Source organism: Dama dama, chromosome 11, assembly GCF_033118175.1.
Source record: "Dama dama isolate Ldn47 chromosome 11, ASM3311817v1, whole genome shotgun sequence".
Lineage (NCBI taxonomy): Eukaryota > Metazoa > Chordata > Mammalia > Artiodactyla > Cervidae > Dama > Dama dama.
The window spans coordinates 33,607,917-33,622,068 of NC_083691.1; the positions used below are offsets into that span (position 1 = coordinate 33,607,917).

The 14,152-nt window shown below is 41.6% G+C and overlaps 1 protein-coding gene across 1 annotated transcript; it reads right to left on the minus strand.

The window, feature by feature from the left end:
- Positions 1 to 2,718: 2,718 nt before the first annotated feature.
- SUPT7L (SPT7 like, STAGA complex subunit gamma) lies at positions 2,719 to 14,111 on the minus strand. The gene is made up of 5 exons (XM_061155063.1): positions 13,789 to 14,111; positions 11,595 to 12,212; positions 7,758 to 8,082; positions 6,569 to 6,806; positions 2,719 to 3,081 (listed from the first exon to the last, which is right to left on the minus strand). Exons 2-5 carry the CDS (start codon positions 12,005 to 12,007, stop codon positions 2,819 to 2,821), a joined length of 1,239 nt encoding a protein of 412 aa, XP_061011046.1. The 5' UTR covers positions 12,008 to 12,212; positions 13,789 to 14,111; the 3' UTR covers positions 2,719 to 2,818.
- Between the last annotated feature and the right edge of the window lie 41 nt (positions 14,112 to 14,152).

A 14,152-nucleotide genomic window follows, 5' to 3' on the forward strand; every position in this document is an offset into this window, starting at 1 on the left:
CTTTGTTGTAAGCCTGCTTGTCATCATTTCAAGTAAGAAAATCATCACAAATAGTCACTTCAGTTTAGAAGAGAGATTTAAAGCCACATGATGTTTATTAAAGTTCTGTGTACACACCACACCTAATAGCGAGGTATGAAGCCAGGCCCTGTTTGAATTGTACTTTAATGAAGTGTGTCCTTCCTTAGTGATTTACTCAAAGGACATGGGTTTGGGTCAGGTGCACATTCCATGCATAATAGCCCTGGTAAGGGTTTGCTTCGCCTCCACATTCTTCACAGTATCTTAAAACATAATATTATTTCTCTTAAGAAATTTTATTCCTGCCTAACCTGTATTTCAGTTCAATGGTTCTCAAAGTGTGGTCTCTGGAACAGAAGCATCAGCATCATCTGGGAAGTTACCAGAAACGGGACATTCAAGACCAAAATCAGAAACTGGGGGTGGGGCGTGGGGCCTAGCAGTCTGTTTTAAAAAGGCCTCCAGGGGATTCTGATGCATGCCAAGTTCAGAACAGTGCTCTAACTCAACAGGCTATGGCATAATTCCAGGCCAGGTGAATCTCAGGTATCAATGCTCCTATGACCTGCTTTATCAGAGTACCCGAACCTTGGCCATCTAGTGCCTATTCTCCAATTTAAACCTTCTAAAAATAAAAATATTTTGTTTTACATGAAGTATTAATTTCAATACTGTGTAACTAATGGGAACCACTGGTCTAAAAACTTGAACTTGTTCTTTAGGAGGGAACCACTTGCACAGCAAACCTGTGCATACCTGTTTTTCTCCCTAGTGCCTTCGAATACTTTTTCATTAAAGAGGAAATCATCTGGCCTAAGCTATAAGCTCCATAATGGCAGAGACAGTCTTACTCATCTGTGTATCCTTTGCAAAGGACCCAGTACATAACGGGTACTCAATAAATGTTTGCTAAGTGAACCAACTAAATACTAAATGGCTACTTTCTGGAAACTGACCACCAGATGTGTACTTTCATCAGTAAATAAGGGGAAGTGAAGTGAAGTAAAAGTTGTTCAGTCATGTCTGAGTCTTTGCGACCCCATGGACTACAGTCCATGGAGTTCTCCAGGTCAGAATACTGGAGTGGGTAGCCTTTCCCTTCTCCAGGGGATCCTCCCAACCCAGGGATTGAACCCAGGTCTCCCGCATTGCAGGCAGATTCTTTACCAGCTGAGCCACCAAGGAAGCAAATAAGGAGAAATGAAGCTAAACCTGGAACAGGAAAGGTTTAAACATGGCAAGGATGTCCAATTAGCAAACTTATAAATGCTTTGGCAACAGTTTAAATCATAACCTTATTTTGTTGCTGTTGCATTCATATTTATTCCCACTACCTGAGACATTTAAGGCACTCAGTGATATAGGCCTTGATTTCTAGTCTATTAAGAGTGTTCTAAATTTCACAAGACTTGTATTCTGCACCCCCAAACCAAACATCAGCATACTTAACTTGCACACATTTACTAATTACTCCTGATTATTCCAGTGCTACATCAAGTACTTAATAAATAATGATTGACACTATCAGATGCCAAGTAGGGCAGATACTGCGATGGATGAGTAACAGCAGTCAAGTTGTTCAGGACATGATGTAAAGCAGAAAGGTGTATATTGTTAGCCTTTTAGAGGCTGCCCATCCAGTAGAAGCACAATGTGCAGGTGTAGAATTCTGGTAAAGGAATGGACCACTGTCCTCTGATGGCCAAGCAGATGCAACAAATGAAATAGGCACAAGTCTGTCTATGGACAGGTCCTGTTTGCTTCATTCACAAAGTGAAAATGTTAGTCCCTCAGTCATGTCCCAACTTTTTGCGACCCCATGGACTGTAGCCTGCCAGTCTCCTCTGTCCATGGGATTTTCCAGGCAAGAATATTGGAGCAGGTTGCCATTCCCTTCTCCAGGGGATCTTCCTGACCCAGTGATCGAACCCAGGTCTCCTGCATTGCAGGCAGACTGATGAGCCATCAGTTAGTTTCATTATTCAAAGAGAAAATGAAAGGAGCAACTGAAAAATGTACATGCTGAAAATACTGGGTTGCCCTCGTTTGGGTTTTTGTATAGAATATGGAAAAGCCTGAATGAACTTTTTTGGCCAACCCAATGTTAAAAATCTGACTGGAAATAAAGAGGATTGGAATACCTGGACTAAGTCTAGAGAAGGAAGAAGAAAAATATATGGTTGAGATAGGAGAGGGCTATTTAGATAAGCAAAAAGGCTGTTCACAGACTCTTCTGATTTCATAGGAGATTCTGTGGGCAGCAGAAACAGTTCGAAAAAAAAGACTACTGATAGATAAGCTGTGCAATGTTGAGCTATTTTCATGGGATTCCCAATGACTTGAACCAAAAATGAAGCAAGTTAAAAGAAAAAAATTGACATCTGATATCAGCATATATGTAAGTCTGTTCAAGCACAGCTGTGAAGCTTAATAACATCTTCATCATCATAATATCCCTGCAGTGTAGGCCAGACCCAGTGTGATTCTTAGTGTGCAAGAGAAACAGCTTGAGAGAAGCTAAGTCACTTGACACATGGTAAAGACAAGTCAGGGACACTGTTTTGGTCTCTGGATCACCATCCCGGTATGATATCTGTGAAAGGTGGCTTGGTTGTGGAAAACAACAAAAACTGGATGCAAAAGGTAAAAGTAAACTTATTTGGTTAAATCCAGCTCCACTGATATCAGGAAAACCCATTGTGTTTAAGAGTTTAATCACTATTTGTGGAAACAAATAAGAATTCACCAGAGTTTCTGTTAGGTCTTTTAAGTCTGGAGAGGTCTCCCTCTTTGCCTTTTATATTTTCCTCATCCTCTTTTTGCAGCGTTGGTTGAAAACAGGGGAGGAGCCCATGAGGCTGTCAGTGGAATGGGAGCCGTAGCTGCTGTCTGAGTCATCAGGGCTTTGGGGGATCCCAGCTTCACTCATGCCTGACATCGGCTCCTCAAACACATCGCTGCCCAGTACGCCGTGCCCAGAGACGTTGCCTTCTTCACTTTCTTGAGGCTCCATTTTCACGTGGGCCAAGTTCCAAAAAGGAGAAGCATTTACCTCTGTACCTGGGGATGGAAAAGAACACAGAACTAACTAGCAGCAAGAAAGGCTGGAACAAAGCAGGTGGCATACACCACCCAGGGCTGGCTGATGGCCTTTGAACTCAGTTTTCATTCTGATTCACTACTTGCCTAGAGAATATGGTGGTTATTCTCTGCTCAAAAAGTTACCAACTCAAAATATCTTCTTTTCCACTTCCTCCCCTTCCTTTACCTCACCTCATCCATCTCCATTTCCCCTAAACCAGGGAAAGTAAAGCTATGCAGGTGGAAATAGTCACGGTTCAAAGGCAGGCACAACCATGGGTTCTTGGGCAAGTGTTACATTTGCCTGTCCATGTATGGGGCTGTCTTGTTTTTCTGCCTTGTGTTTGGGTCCCTGGTTCTCTCTCACATTATGAAGTTAGTGATCACTACAAAACGGTGGCAGCAGTTCCCAGACTGCTGAAAAGAAACATGACCCTGATGTCTGAAAGAATTTCTTTCTGGCTCTCCTGCCTCTGTGTCTTCTAGCAAAGCTGTTCTGTGGTTATTACGTCTTCCATAGTGAAAGGCTCTCTGCCCAGTACTTTGAAAATGTGCCCTAATTCTGTTTAGGCCACACTGGAGGACTGGCTGTTTGCATCATTAGTTCATTGATGACATAATTTATATTTCTAAAGAAATGGGACTTCCCTAGAAGTCCATTGGTTAAGACTACCACTGCAGGGGGCTCAGGTTTGCTCCCTGATTGGGGAACTAAAATCCCATATGCTGTGTGGTGCAGCCAATAAATAAATAAATATATTGTAAAGAACTGAGCCTCTAGAGTTATTTGCAGCCTTTTTGACTTAGGGATCATTGAGCCATCTGGTTCTGAAGGGAATCACAGAGTCTATCTGGAAGAAGCAGCCAGCTGCCTATAATTGAGTTGCCCTATTTTAATCCTTTCAGGTTCAACTTGTTGGTACTACTGTGGCCAAGGAACCCCAACTATTCAAACATCCTTGAGCAATTAACATTACTCCACCTATCTGGAAGTTGCCTTAATTAACCCAGCACAAGCATTGGGAAAGACCAGAATACAGAGAACAGGAGGCCATCTGTCCACCTAGCTGGGTCGGCTGAATTAATTGTCATCAAGAGAGTAACAGCAAATTTGGAAAACTCAGCAGTAGCCACAAGACTGGAAAAGGTCAGTTTTCATCCCAATCCCAAAGAAAGGCAATGCCAAAGAATGTTCAAACTGCTGCACAATTGCACTCATCTTACATGCTAGCAAAGTAATGCTCAAAAATCTCCAAGCCAGGCTTCAACAGTATGTGAACCATGAACTTCCAGATGTTCAAGCTAGATTTAGAAAAGGCAGAGGAACCAGAGATCAAATTGCCAACATTCGTTGGCTCACTGAAAAAACAAGAGAGTTCCAGAAAAACATCTACTTCTGCTTTATTGACTACACCAAAGCCTTTGACTGTGCAGATCACAACAAACTGTGGAAAATTCTTAGAGATGGGAATACCAGATTACCTGACCTGTCTCCTGAGAAATCTGTATGCTGGTCAGGAAGCAACAGTTAGAACTGAACATAGAACAACAGACTGGTTCCAAATTGGGAAAGGAGTATGTCAGGGTTGTATATTGTCACCCTGCTTATTTAACTTACATGCAGAGTATATCATGAGAAATGCTGGGCTGGAGGAAGCACAAGCTGGAATCAAGACTGCCAGGAGAAATATCAATTATTTCAGATACACAGATGACACCACCCTTATGGCAGAAAGTGAAGAAGAACTAAAGAGCCTCTTGATGAAGGTGAAACACAGTGAAAAAGTTGGCTTAAAACTCAACATTCACGCTATGGAAAACAGTGTGGAGATTCCTTAAAAAACTGGACATAGAACTGCCATATGACCCAGCAATCCCACTTCTGGGCATACACACTGAGGAAACCAGATCTGAAAGAGACACGTGCACCCCAATGTTCATCGCAGCACTGTTTATAATAGCCAGGACATGGAAGCAACCTAGATGCCCATCAGCAGATGAATGGATAAGGAAGCTGTGGTACATATACACCATGGAATATTACTCAGCCATTAAAAAGAATTCATTTGAACCAGTCCTAATGAGATGGATGAAGCTGGAGCCCATTATACAGAGTGAAGTAAGCCAGAAAGATAAAGAACATTACAGCATACTGACACATGTATATGGAATTTAGAAAGGTGATAACGATAACCCTATATGCAGAACAGAAAAAGAGACACAGAAATACAGAACAGACTTTTGAACTTTGTGGGAGAATGTGAGGGTGGGATATTTCAAAAGAACAGCATGTATACTATCTATGGTGAAACAGATCACCAGCCCAGGAGGGATGCACGAGACAAGTGCTCCGGCCTGGTGCACTGGGAAGACCCGGAGGAATCGGGTGGAGAGGGAGGTGGGAGGGGGGATCGGGATTGGGAATACATGTAAATCCATGGCTGATTCATATCAATGTATGACAAAACCCACTGGAAAAAAATAATAATAATAATAAAAAAAAAAAATTAAAAAAAAAAAAAAAAAAAAACTCAACATTCAGAAAACTAAGATTATGGCATCTGGTCCCATCACTTCATGGCAAATAGATGGGGAAACAGTGGAAATAGTGGCTGACTTTATTTTTTTGGGCTCCAAAATCACTGCAGATGGTGACTGCAGTCATGAAACTAAAAGACACTTGCTCTTTGGAAGGAAAGTTATGACCAACCTAGATAGCATATTAAAAAGCAGAGACATTACTTTGCTGACAAAGGTCCATCTAGTTAAAGCTATGGTTTTTCCAGTAGTCATGTATGGATGTGAGAATTGGACTATAAAGAAAGCTGAGCACTGAAGAATTGATGCTTTTGAACTGTGGTACTGGAGAAGGCTCTTGACAGTCCCTTGGACTGCAAGGAGATCCAACCAGTCCATCCTAAAAGAAATCAGTCCTGAATATTCACTGGAAGGACTGATGCTGAAGCTGATACTCCAATACTTTGGCCACCTGATGTGAAGAATAGACTCATTGGAAAAGACCCTGATGCTGCAAAAGATTGAAGGCAGGAGGAGAAGGGGATGACAGAGGATGAGATGGTTGGATGGCCTCACTGACTCAATGGACATGAGTCTAAGCAACTTCCGGGAGTTGGTGATAGGGAAGCCTGGCATGCTGCAGTCCATGAGGTGCAAAGAGTCGGACACGACTGAGTGACTGAACTGAAGAGAGTAACATTGCATCTACATCCTAACTAGGAATAATTTCAAAGAATGTCTGTAAAGCTGTGTTAGTTCCCTCTTCACCAATTAGGAAGAGAATGTTGGTATCTCCAGATCAATGAAGCTATATTTCTTTTTAGACTTTCCACTCCCCTGCCCATCCCTACTTTTGCTCTTCCATCTCCAGACTTTGAGTCTAAAATGCAAGAAGTACTTAGGCTGGCACATCTCTCAGAATCAAGATGGGTAGGTTGTTCTCTCTTACTTGAAGCCTGTGGTGAAGCCTCGACCTCCAGGTTAGATGGGAAGCGCTCGCTCTGAGCCCCAAGGACTCCCATGGGCAGCGACTGGTCTCCAGAAGCAAGGTCGGCCTCCAGTTCTTCACTGACAGGGAAGGTGATGTCGCTCACAGGTTCCTCCTTGATCTTGACAGGCTTCGTGTCCTCTGTGGCCTTCTCAGGATTGACGATCCTCTCATACTCTTCAGAGAGCTGCTTACTAATCTGTTGGCAACCAAGAGTCAATTTTCCAAAGGAATGTTAAAAGCAAGTTGGATAGTCAGCTTGTGGCATCCAGTGGAAACAGAATATGAATACAAATAAAGCATCACTGCTAATGGGAGGAATTTGAGTTTGAAATTTATAAATGACAGGGACATGTAAAGAAAATTTGTTTGGCAGAGAACGTGTATGTAATTAATTGAAAGGTACATAAAGGTAAAATATTTAGATGTATTATATTGGCAGAGAATGTGTATGTGATTGATTAAAAGGTACATAAAGGTAAAATATTTAGATGTATTATATCAGAACTGGGATGAAAGGTGACATTTTTGGCTATAAAAACTAACATTTGACATAAATACAACGGGTGGCTAATGAGCACTGTAGGACATCTGGATCACTTAGCAAAGCCAATTGGGTGTTATGAATTCCTTATATTTCAGATTTGGGGAAACCAAAACAGTGAACAAAATGCTTAAGGCCACAAGGGAGGGAGAGATTAGATAGTTCTGGTTTTAATAAAAAACGGTGTCTCCCCCACCACACTCTACCTTTGAGGGCAGTGTCATCTCACTGTTTTGCTCCTGGTTCATAACACTTAACGCCATCTGAAATGATTCTGATCATTGTTTACCTGTTTTTGTCTCTCTCTCAACAAGAATGCAAGCTCAAGGAACTTGTCCTATTCAACTGCTGAATTCCACAATAGGCACTCCACAAATATGTGTTGAATAAAAGCAGGCTAGCCACATGCTATAATTTCACTGCCTGAAGAAGAACCCTGGGTCTGACCAGGTCAGTGTGGGTCATAGCCGGGGCCAAGAGGAAAGCCAAGTTAAGCTCACTCTATTCCAGGCCCCGCTCTCTGCACCCTAGGGCAAGTGTTAGGGATCCCGCCTGAACATCCCCAGATCACACATCCTTGTGCATCCCTCCTCAGGATCCTCTCACCTGCAGCATGTAACTGTGATAGTCCTTGATGCGGTGCTGCCAGAATTTCTGGAGGGAGAGCACGCTGCCGATGCCCACTTCATGGAACACCTGCTCCATCACGTCGGGGAAGGGAGTCTGCCCCAGCTGGGCTTCCTGATCCACAGCAAAGCGCAGCAGCTTAGTGAACTTCAGGCAGTACTCGTGTGCCACATCAGTCAGGGTCTCCAGGACGCTCTCATTAGCACACTCAAAGCCCGCGTGGGCCAGGATTGTGGCCACTGCCTGGTAGAGGAGCTGTCGGCAGGAGTGCCAGCTGAGTTCAGTCACAGGCTCCCCTTTCCCCCTGAAAGTGGAGACGTGATGAGTGTCATTGGTTCTCTTGCAAAGGGGTGACCTGTCCTATCTTCCTAGGTGGTTTACAATCCTAATTAAACATCTGGCTCAGTTTTCCAGGAGAATTTTAGGCAGGTTACATAGCCTAGTTTTACCTTGCTGCCATTTCAGGGCATGTCTCAACGACCCACAGTCATATCCCTGAGCGGTTCCAATTACATAAAGCTTGCATAGGTTATATGTGTTTATAGTAAACAGTATAAAAGGGTATCTACTGAAAAGTAAGTTCCCATCTTCTTCTATCAACTGCTGATTTTGATCACTTTTTCTGATTAAGAGCATAGCTCAATGGTGCACATTTTCAGCATAGTATAGGTTCCTCACATGCTGGGCAATATATGGACCTCTAGAATTTAACTACAACAAACTGTTTGTAAAATAGGAAAGCAATTCAATTTTATAAAAGCAGTTTAAAACATATATTGCAAAAAAAACCACATATATTGCTTACAACTGACAGAGGATGAGATGGTTGGATGGCATTACCGACTCAATGGACATAAGTCTGAGCAAACTCCGGGAGATAGTGAAGGACAGGGAAGCATGGCTTACTGCAGCATGGGTCGCAGAGTCAGACATGACTGACAGACTGAACAACAATTGCTTACAAAGCATTTTTATCCTACTTTATGCTGTGAAATTGGTAGGGGTCCATATTATTATTCCTATTTGGCAGGTGAAGAAATTGAAGTTCAGAGGGGGTGGTTTGCCAAATGTTTTTTGGTAATATAAAGTAACAGAGCTTATGACTCTAGATCCTGTGTTCTTCACAATACTCTGTTTTGCACCTAATCATTGTGGCAAAAATCCTATCTAAAACAAAACAAAAAAACTTCAAAAGCTGTCTGATTTCCTAAAAGTAACTTTTAATGAGCTCCTAGTAATTTACCTGGTCTCCTGAAATTTCCTATCTTCTGCCTTCCCCTGACAAAGGAAGTAAATAGATAAAAATAAAATAGGGTACAGAAAATGACTCTTCCCTGTCCACACTTGGCATTTGTCACCCTGTGCTTGCTGTAGAGAGTGCCTGAGGAACTATTCACCCACACTGCTATTATCTGCTCATTAGCAACTACTGCAATTCACCTAATAATTGGAAAATAAGAAAACCAACTGTCAAGTAATTTTTCATTTACTGTTTATATCATCATTTCCCATGGCCAGTCTCTCTGGATAAAAAGCTAAAGACTTCAGATGTGCCTAATAAACAGAGCTAAATCAATTCTGTTTTACTTAATACATGGACCCATTTCAAAGGAAAATAATTCTTCCTGCAGCCCCATAACTGATGCAAATTATTTTTGTTACAGTCTCTTAAATATATATAAAATAAACTATGTGTAAACATCTGATGTTCACAGAATCTTCCGAACAATTAAAATTAGAAAACTGACACAAAACTACAAATTCTAAATAACAGCATCAATTTAACATGAGGGACAGTATTATTTTGTTAAAGCTAAGTTGCTCTCAAAATATAAAGTTGGTACTGATTGCTACAGAGTAAGTGTTCTGAAGTTGGGCACATCTATACCAATATGTGCCAAGCATGTAATGACACATTTCTCATTCCCTTTTTCACTATTCCAGTATCTTCAAAACTTCCAATTAGATAACACACCATGATATCATCTCGCCTTAATATGGCCCAACTGCAAACCTTACATAATAAGTCTATTTTTCTTCTTTTTTCATTAGTTTGGGACAATTAAAATAGTAGCAACATCATCAACAGGCAGATGCAATAGGTGATGTACAACACAATTAGTTATGAAGCATTTTTATCAAACATTTAATCTGAATCTTATCTTGAGAAAATAATCAGCAAATCCAGTCTGATTTGGAACAGACAAATGACCTGAACTCTTAAAAAAGATTAATATCATGTATTATAAAAGGGGAAAGTTATTCTAGCTTAAGACACTAAAGAGGCAGAGAAAGACAAATACTGTATGATATCATTTATACAGAAAACAAACTAGTGAACACAACAAAAAATAAGTAGACTCACAGATATTGAGAACACCTAGTGGTTAACAGTGAGGAGAGGGAAGGATGGGGCAAGATGGGGTAGATTAAAAGGTACAAACTACTATGTATAAAATAAATAAGCTACAAGGGTATATTGTACAGCACAGGAAATATACCCAATATTTTATAATAACTTTAAAAGGAGTATAATCTATACAAATATTGAATTACAGTGTTGTACACCTGAAACTAATATTGTAAATCAACTATACCTCAAAAAAAAAAAAAAGACACTAAAGAGGTATAACAAGGAAATGGAATACATGGTCTGTATTAGGTCCAAGACTAGGGAAAAACATACCTAATAAAAGATATTTCTGGGACAACTGGAAAAATCTGAATACAGATGTATTAAATGATAGTACTTAATTCGTGTTCACTTTGATGTGATACTGGTTATTGGGATTATGTAGAAAATTTATTTTTAGGCTAAGATGAAGAATTTAGGGGTGAAATATGTGATATCTACAACTCTAAAAGATATGGCAAAAAAAAAACCTGTATGTGTATATGTATACATAAATATTTGTATATTTGTGAGTAAATGTGTGCATACACACTTATACATATGTGAGAGAAAGTAAATGTAGTAAAATATTAACAATTGTTGCATTCAGGTGAAGGGTATTTGGGTTTTTGTCATTCTATTATTTAAAATTTTCTGTAGGTCTGACGAATTTCAAAATGAAAAGAAAAAAGTACTTATTTGGCATCAAATGCAAACTTTCATACTGAAATCCAGTAGTAGCACTAGCTTTTAAGGCAATCACTCAGCGGATCTGGAGCAGGGTTTCTCAAATTGAAATATATGTATGAATCTCTGGAGATCTTATTAAAATGAAAATTCTGACTCAGGAGGTCTGGGTGAGTCTGAGACTCTGCATTTCTAACAACCTCCCAGGTGATATTGATGTTGCTGATCTCAGATCAGATTTTGAGCAGCAAGGATCAGGAACATTGTTATACTATTATTTCTTGAACTGTGTTATCAAAATGAAAATACACCATTAAAAAATTCTTGTATAGAACTCATGGATTCCTAATAGTAAGAGAATAAGTCCATAAACCTCATCTTGAGGACAATGAGCTAAACCCACAGTATGTCTTTTAATTAACAAGAAAAACTAGATTTGGAGGACCATGAGACCACGGCCTGTTTTACAAACCAGTGTAGTACTCTGCTCCTGGTAAAGTGCTTGGCATATATTAGGGACTCAATAAATATTTGTTGCATCAGAAAATAAAAAAATACAGACTCTGGAATTGTAAGGACATGGTTAACTCTTAGACTTTCCACTAATTACCTGAGCAACTCTGGCCCAGTCATTTACTCTCATCTTCAGTTTCCTCCTGGAAATGTGGTGACATGCTTAACAGGGCTGTTGGGAAGATTTTTTGAGAAAAGTAACATAGAGCAAAGCCTTGCCTTACCGATAAAAGTCACTCTCTGGGTCACTGTGCCGGACCTGGAATGGTGCATTGGGATTCTTACAATCTAAAGGAAGAAGATCATCAGGAAGAGGAGGCGACCCAGGGCAGGATGGAAGAGGTTCACTCTCTTCAGTCTTTACACCTTCTGTCTGTTGCTGATTCTGGGCCTGTGCTGTGGCAATGAGGTTACGCAGACGTCGGTTGTGCTGGATTAGCTGAATGGTGTGGATGGTGAGGCTGCAGGGCTCTGAGGGGATGTCCAGCATAGTGGGGGGCTTGGGCTTGTTGGCTGAGGGTTGGTGCAGAGGCGGGTCATGGACTTCTACCAGTCGGAACTCCCGAGGGAGCAAGTCAAAAGAACTTCTGTTGGTCTGGCTTGATGAGATTGGTATCTCTCCCCAGTATCTCAACATTTTGGAATTACAAAGGAAGAGCTCCCAAGTTAAATGTGGATGGTATCCTAAAGGCAGTGTTTTAAAATCTCTAGCAACTGCAGGTTAAGGGCTTCTGTAGTGAAGAATACGAGGTCTAGCCAGGTATTGACATAAAAACTAGGCAGTTCAAGACCACTTAGAAAAAGTCAGTGTCAGCAACACTGTTGGACCAAGGACGTTCTTCCTGAAGAAATTAAGAGAAATATAACTGTTAATATCACAGTCATACACTGTGACAATTCCTACTGGACTGAACCACAAGGTAGAGTCTGGGTCTTTAGTAGACTAATAGCTGCAAGAGTATATAAGGCTATAGTGTCCATATTTTCCAACCCACCCCACTAACTTATTACCAATCCTGAATGATTTGCAAGGCAAGACACTTAAATGAGACCTGGAATATTTCTCAGAGTATCTTGACACATCTCTCCTAGATCTGCAGGAGAAAAAGGAGTAGAGTTAAAGATAAGAAAAGGTTCTTCTTCTTTTTCTTCTTTTGCCATGCCATGCAGCCTGTGGGATCTTAGTGCCAAGTCCTAACCACTGGACTGCCAGGGAACTCCTGAGGTGGTTATTAATCTGTGAATGCTTCCCAGGTGGACTAGTGATAAAGAATCTGCGTGCCAATGCAGGAGTAAGAGACATGGGCTCAATTCCTGGGTCAGGAAGATCCCCTGGAGAAGGAAATGGCAACCCACTCCAGTATTCTTGCCTGAAGAATCCCATGGACAGAAGAGCCTGAGGGACTACCATCCAAAGGGTCGCAAAGAGTCAGACACCACTGAAGTGACTTAGCATGCATGCATACATGCCAAACATGGGAACCTTTAACTAATCCTGGTGGGAAAATTTATGAACCACTATCCTAAACAGTCTTATGCATTCAACTTCTGACACTCATAGGGAAGAATCTCAGCTATTTGCTATCTCTTAAATAATATCCCTTCCTTTAGTCTTTCCTTGTATCAAATCTACTCCCTACAGTGATGCTGTGCTGTGCTTAAATGCTCAGTCATGTCCAATTCTTTGTGACCCTATGGACTGCAGCCTGCCAGGGTCCTCTGTCCTTGGGATTCTCCAGGCAAGAATACTGGAGTGGGTTGCCATGCCCTCCTCCACGGGATCTTCCCAACCCAGGGATTGAACCCAGGTCTCCCACATTGCAGGCAAATTCTTTACCAACTGAGTCACCAGGGAAGCCCAAGAACACTGGAGTACCCTATCCCTTGGCCAGGGGATCTTCCCAACCTAGGAAGCACAGCACTTCCTATGTCTCCATCACAGCATTTATCCCTGTATTTAAACTAGTACTTGTTTCAATTTTATTCTTCCATCTGTCTCTCACAGCTGTGATCTTGGAGTCTAAGATTTGAGTGTCTACTATACATGCCAGGCTTTGCCTCTACTGTTAATTCAATTCTCCCAACCTTTCTATAAGTAGATATCATTTTTTTTTTTTTAAAAAGTAGATACTATTATTACCCCACACTTCAGACATGGAAGCTGAGACCTTCTGTCTTGCCTAATGTCAGAAACAGCTGAGAGGGAAGATGGAGATGGTCAGGCTCCAGGGTCTGCACTCTTAACAACTACACTATGCTGCCTCAATTGGTTTCAAAAGAATAAAAGAACGAACGAATACATGAATGAACCAAGTGACAACAAAAATCGCCCTCTCCCCTAAATTGACCCAAAGGAGCAGGAAGAACAGGCATCAAGCACAAGCAATGCCCACATCCCTACCAGGGCTCCTCTCTCACCATCAACAGACTCGGGCGCCAGTCACAGTGCCCTGGGGTCGTTTAATGCTGGGGCAGCCCAGACACAGGGAGATCTGGACCCGGACCGAGGCAAGGAGGCTCCACTATAGACTGCCACTTCGCAGGTACTGGACTGGGCGGCTCATCGTTTCCGAGAGGCCTGAGACGAGGTTCGTATCAGGTCCGGAAGGCTGGTGTGTTGACCGGCGGTTCAAGGCTGCCGGAAGCGCTTCTTCTCAATCAGACTCTGCTGCAGGAAGTCATTACGACCCGGTTGCAACCTCTAAAGATGTCCCCATTCTGACAGTACCTGGACCGCCTTTTTCTGTTTTCCTCTTACTACAACTTCCAGGGATAACTCGAT

What these genes read in the sequence shown, in the direction of transcription:
- SUPT7L (XM_061155063.1), bottom strand. Translation starts at nt 12,007, where the DNA reads ATGTTGAGATACTGGGGAGAGATACCAATCTCATCAAGCCAGACCAAC. An exon ending in CCAGAGAGTGACTTTTATCG is followed by an intron (nt 8,083 to 11,594) that starts GTAAGGCAAGGC and finishes CTCCACTTTCAG; the next exon opens with GGGGAAAGGGGAGCCTGTGA. An exon ending in GGCTTCACCACAGGCTTCAA is followed by an intron (nt 3,082 to 6,568) that starts GTAAGAGAGAAC and finishes TTCCATCCCCAG; the next exon opens with GTACAGAGGTAAATGCTTCT.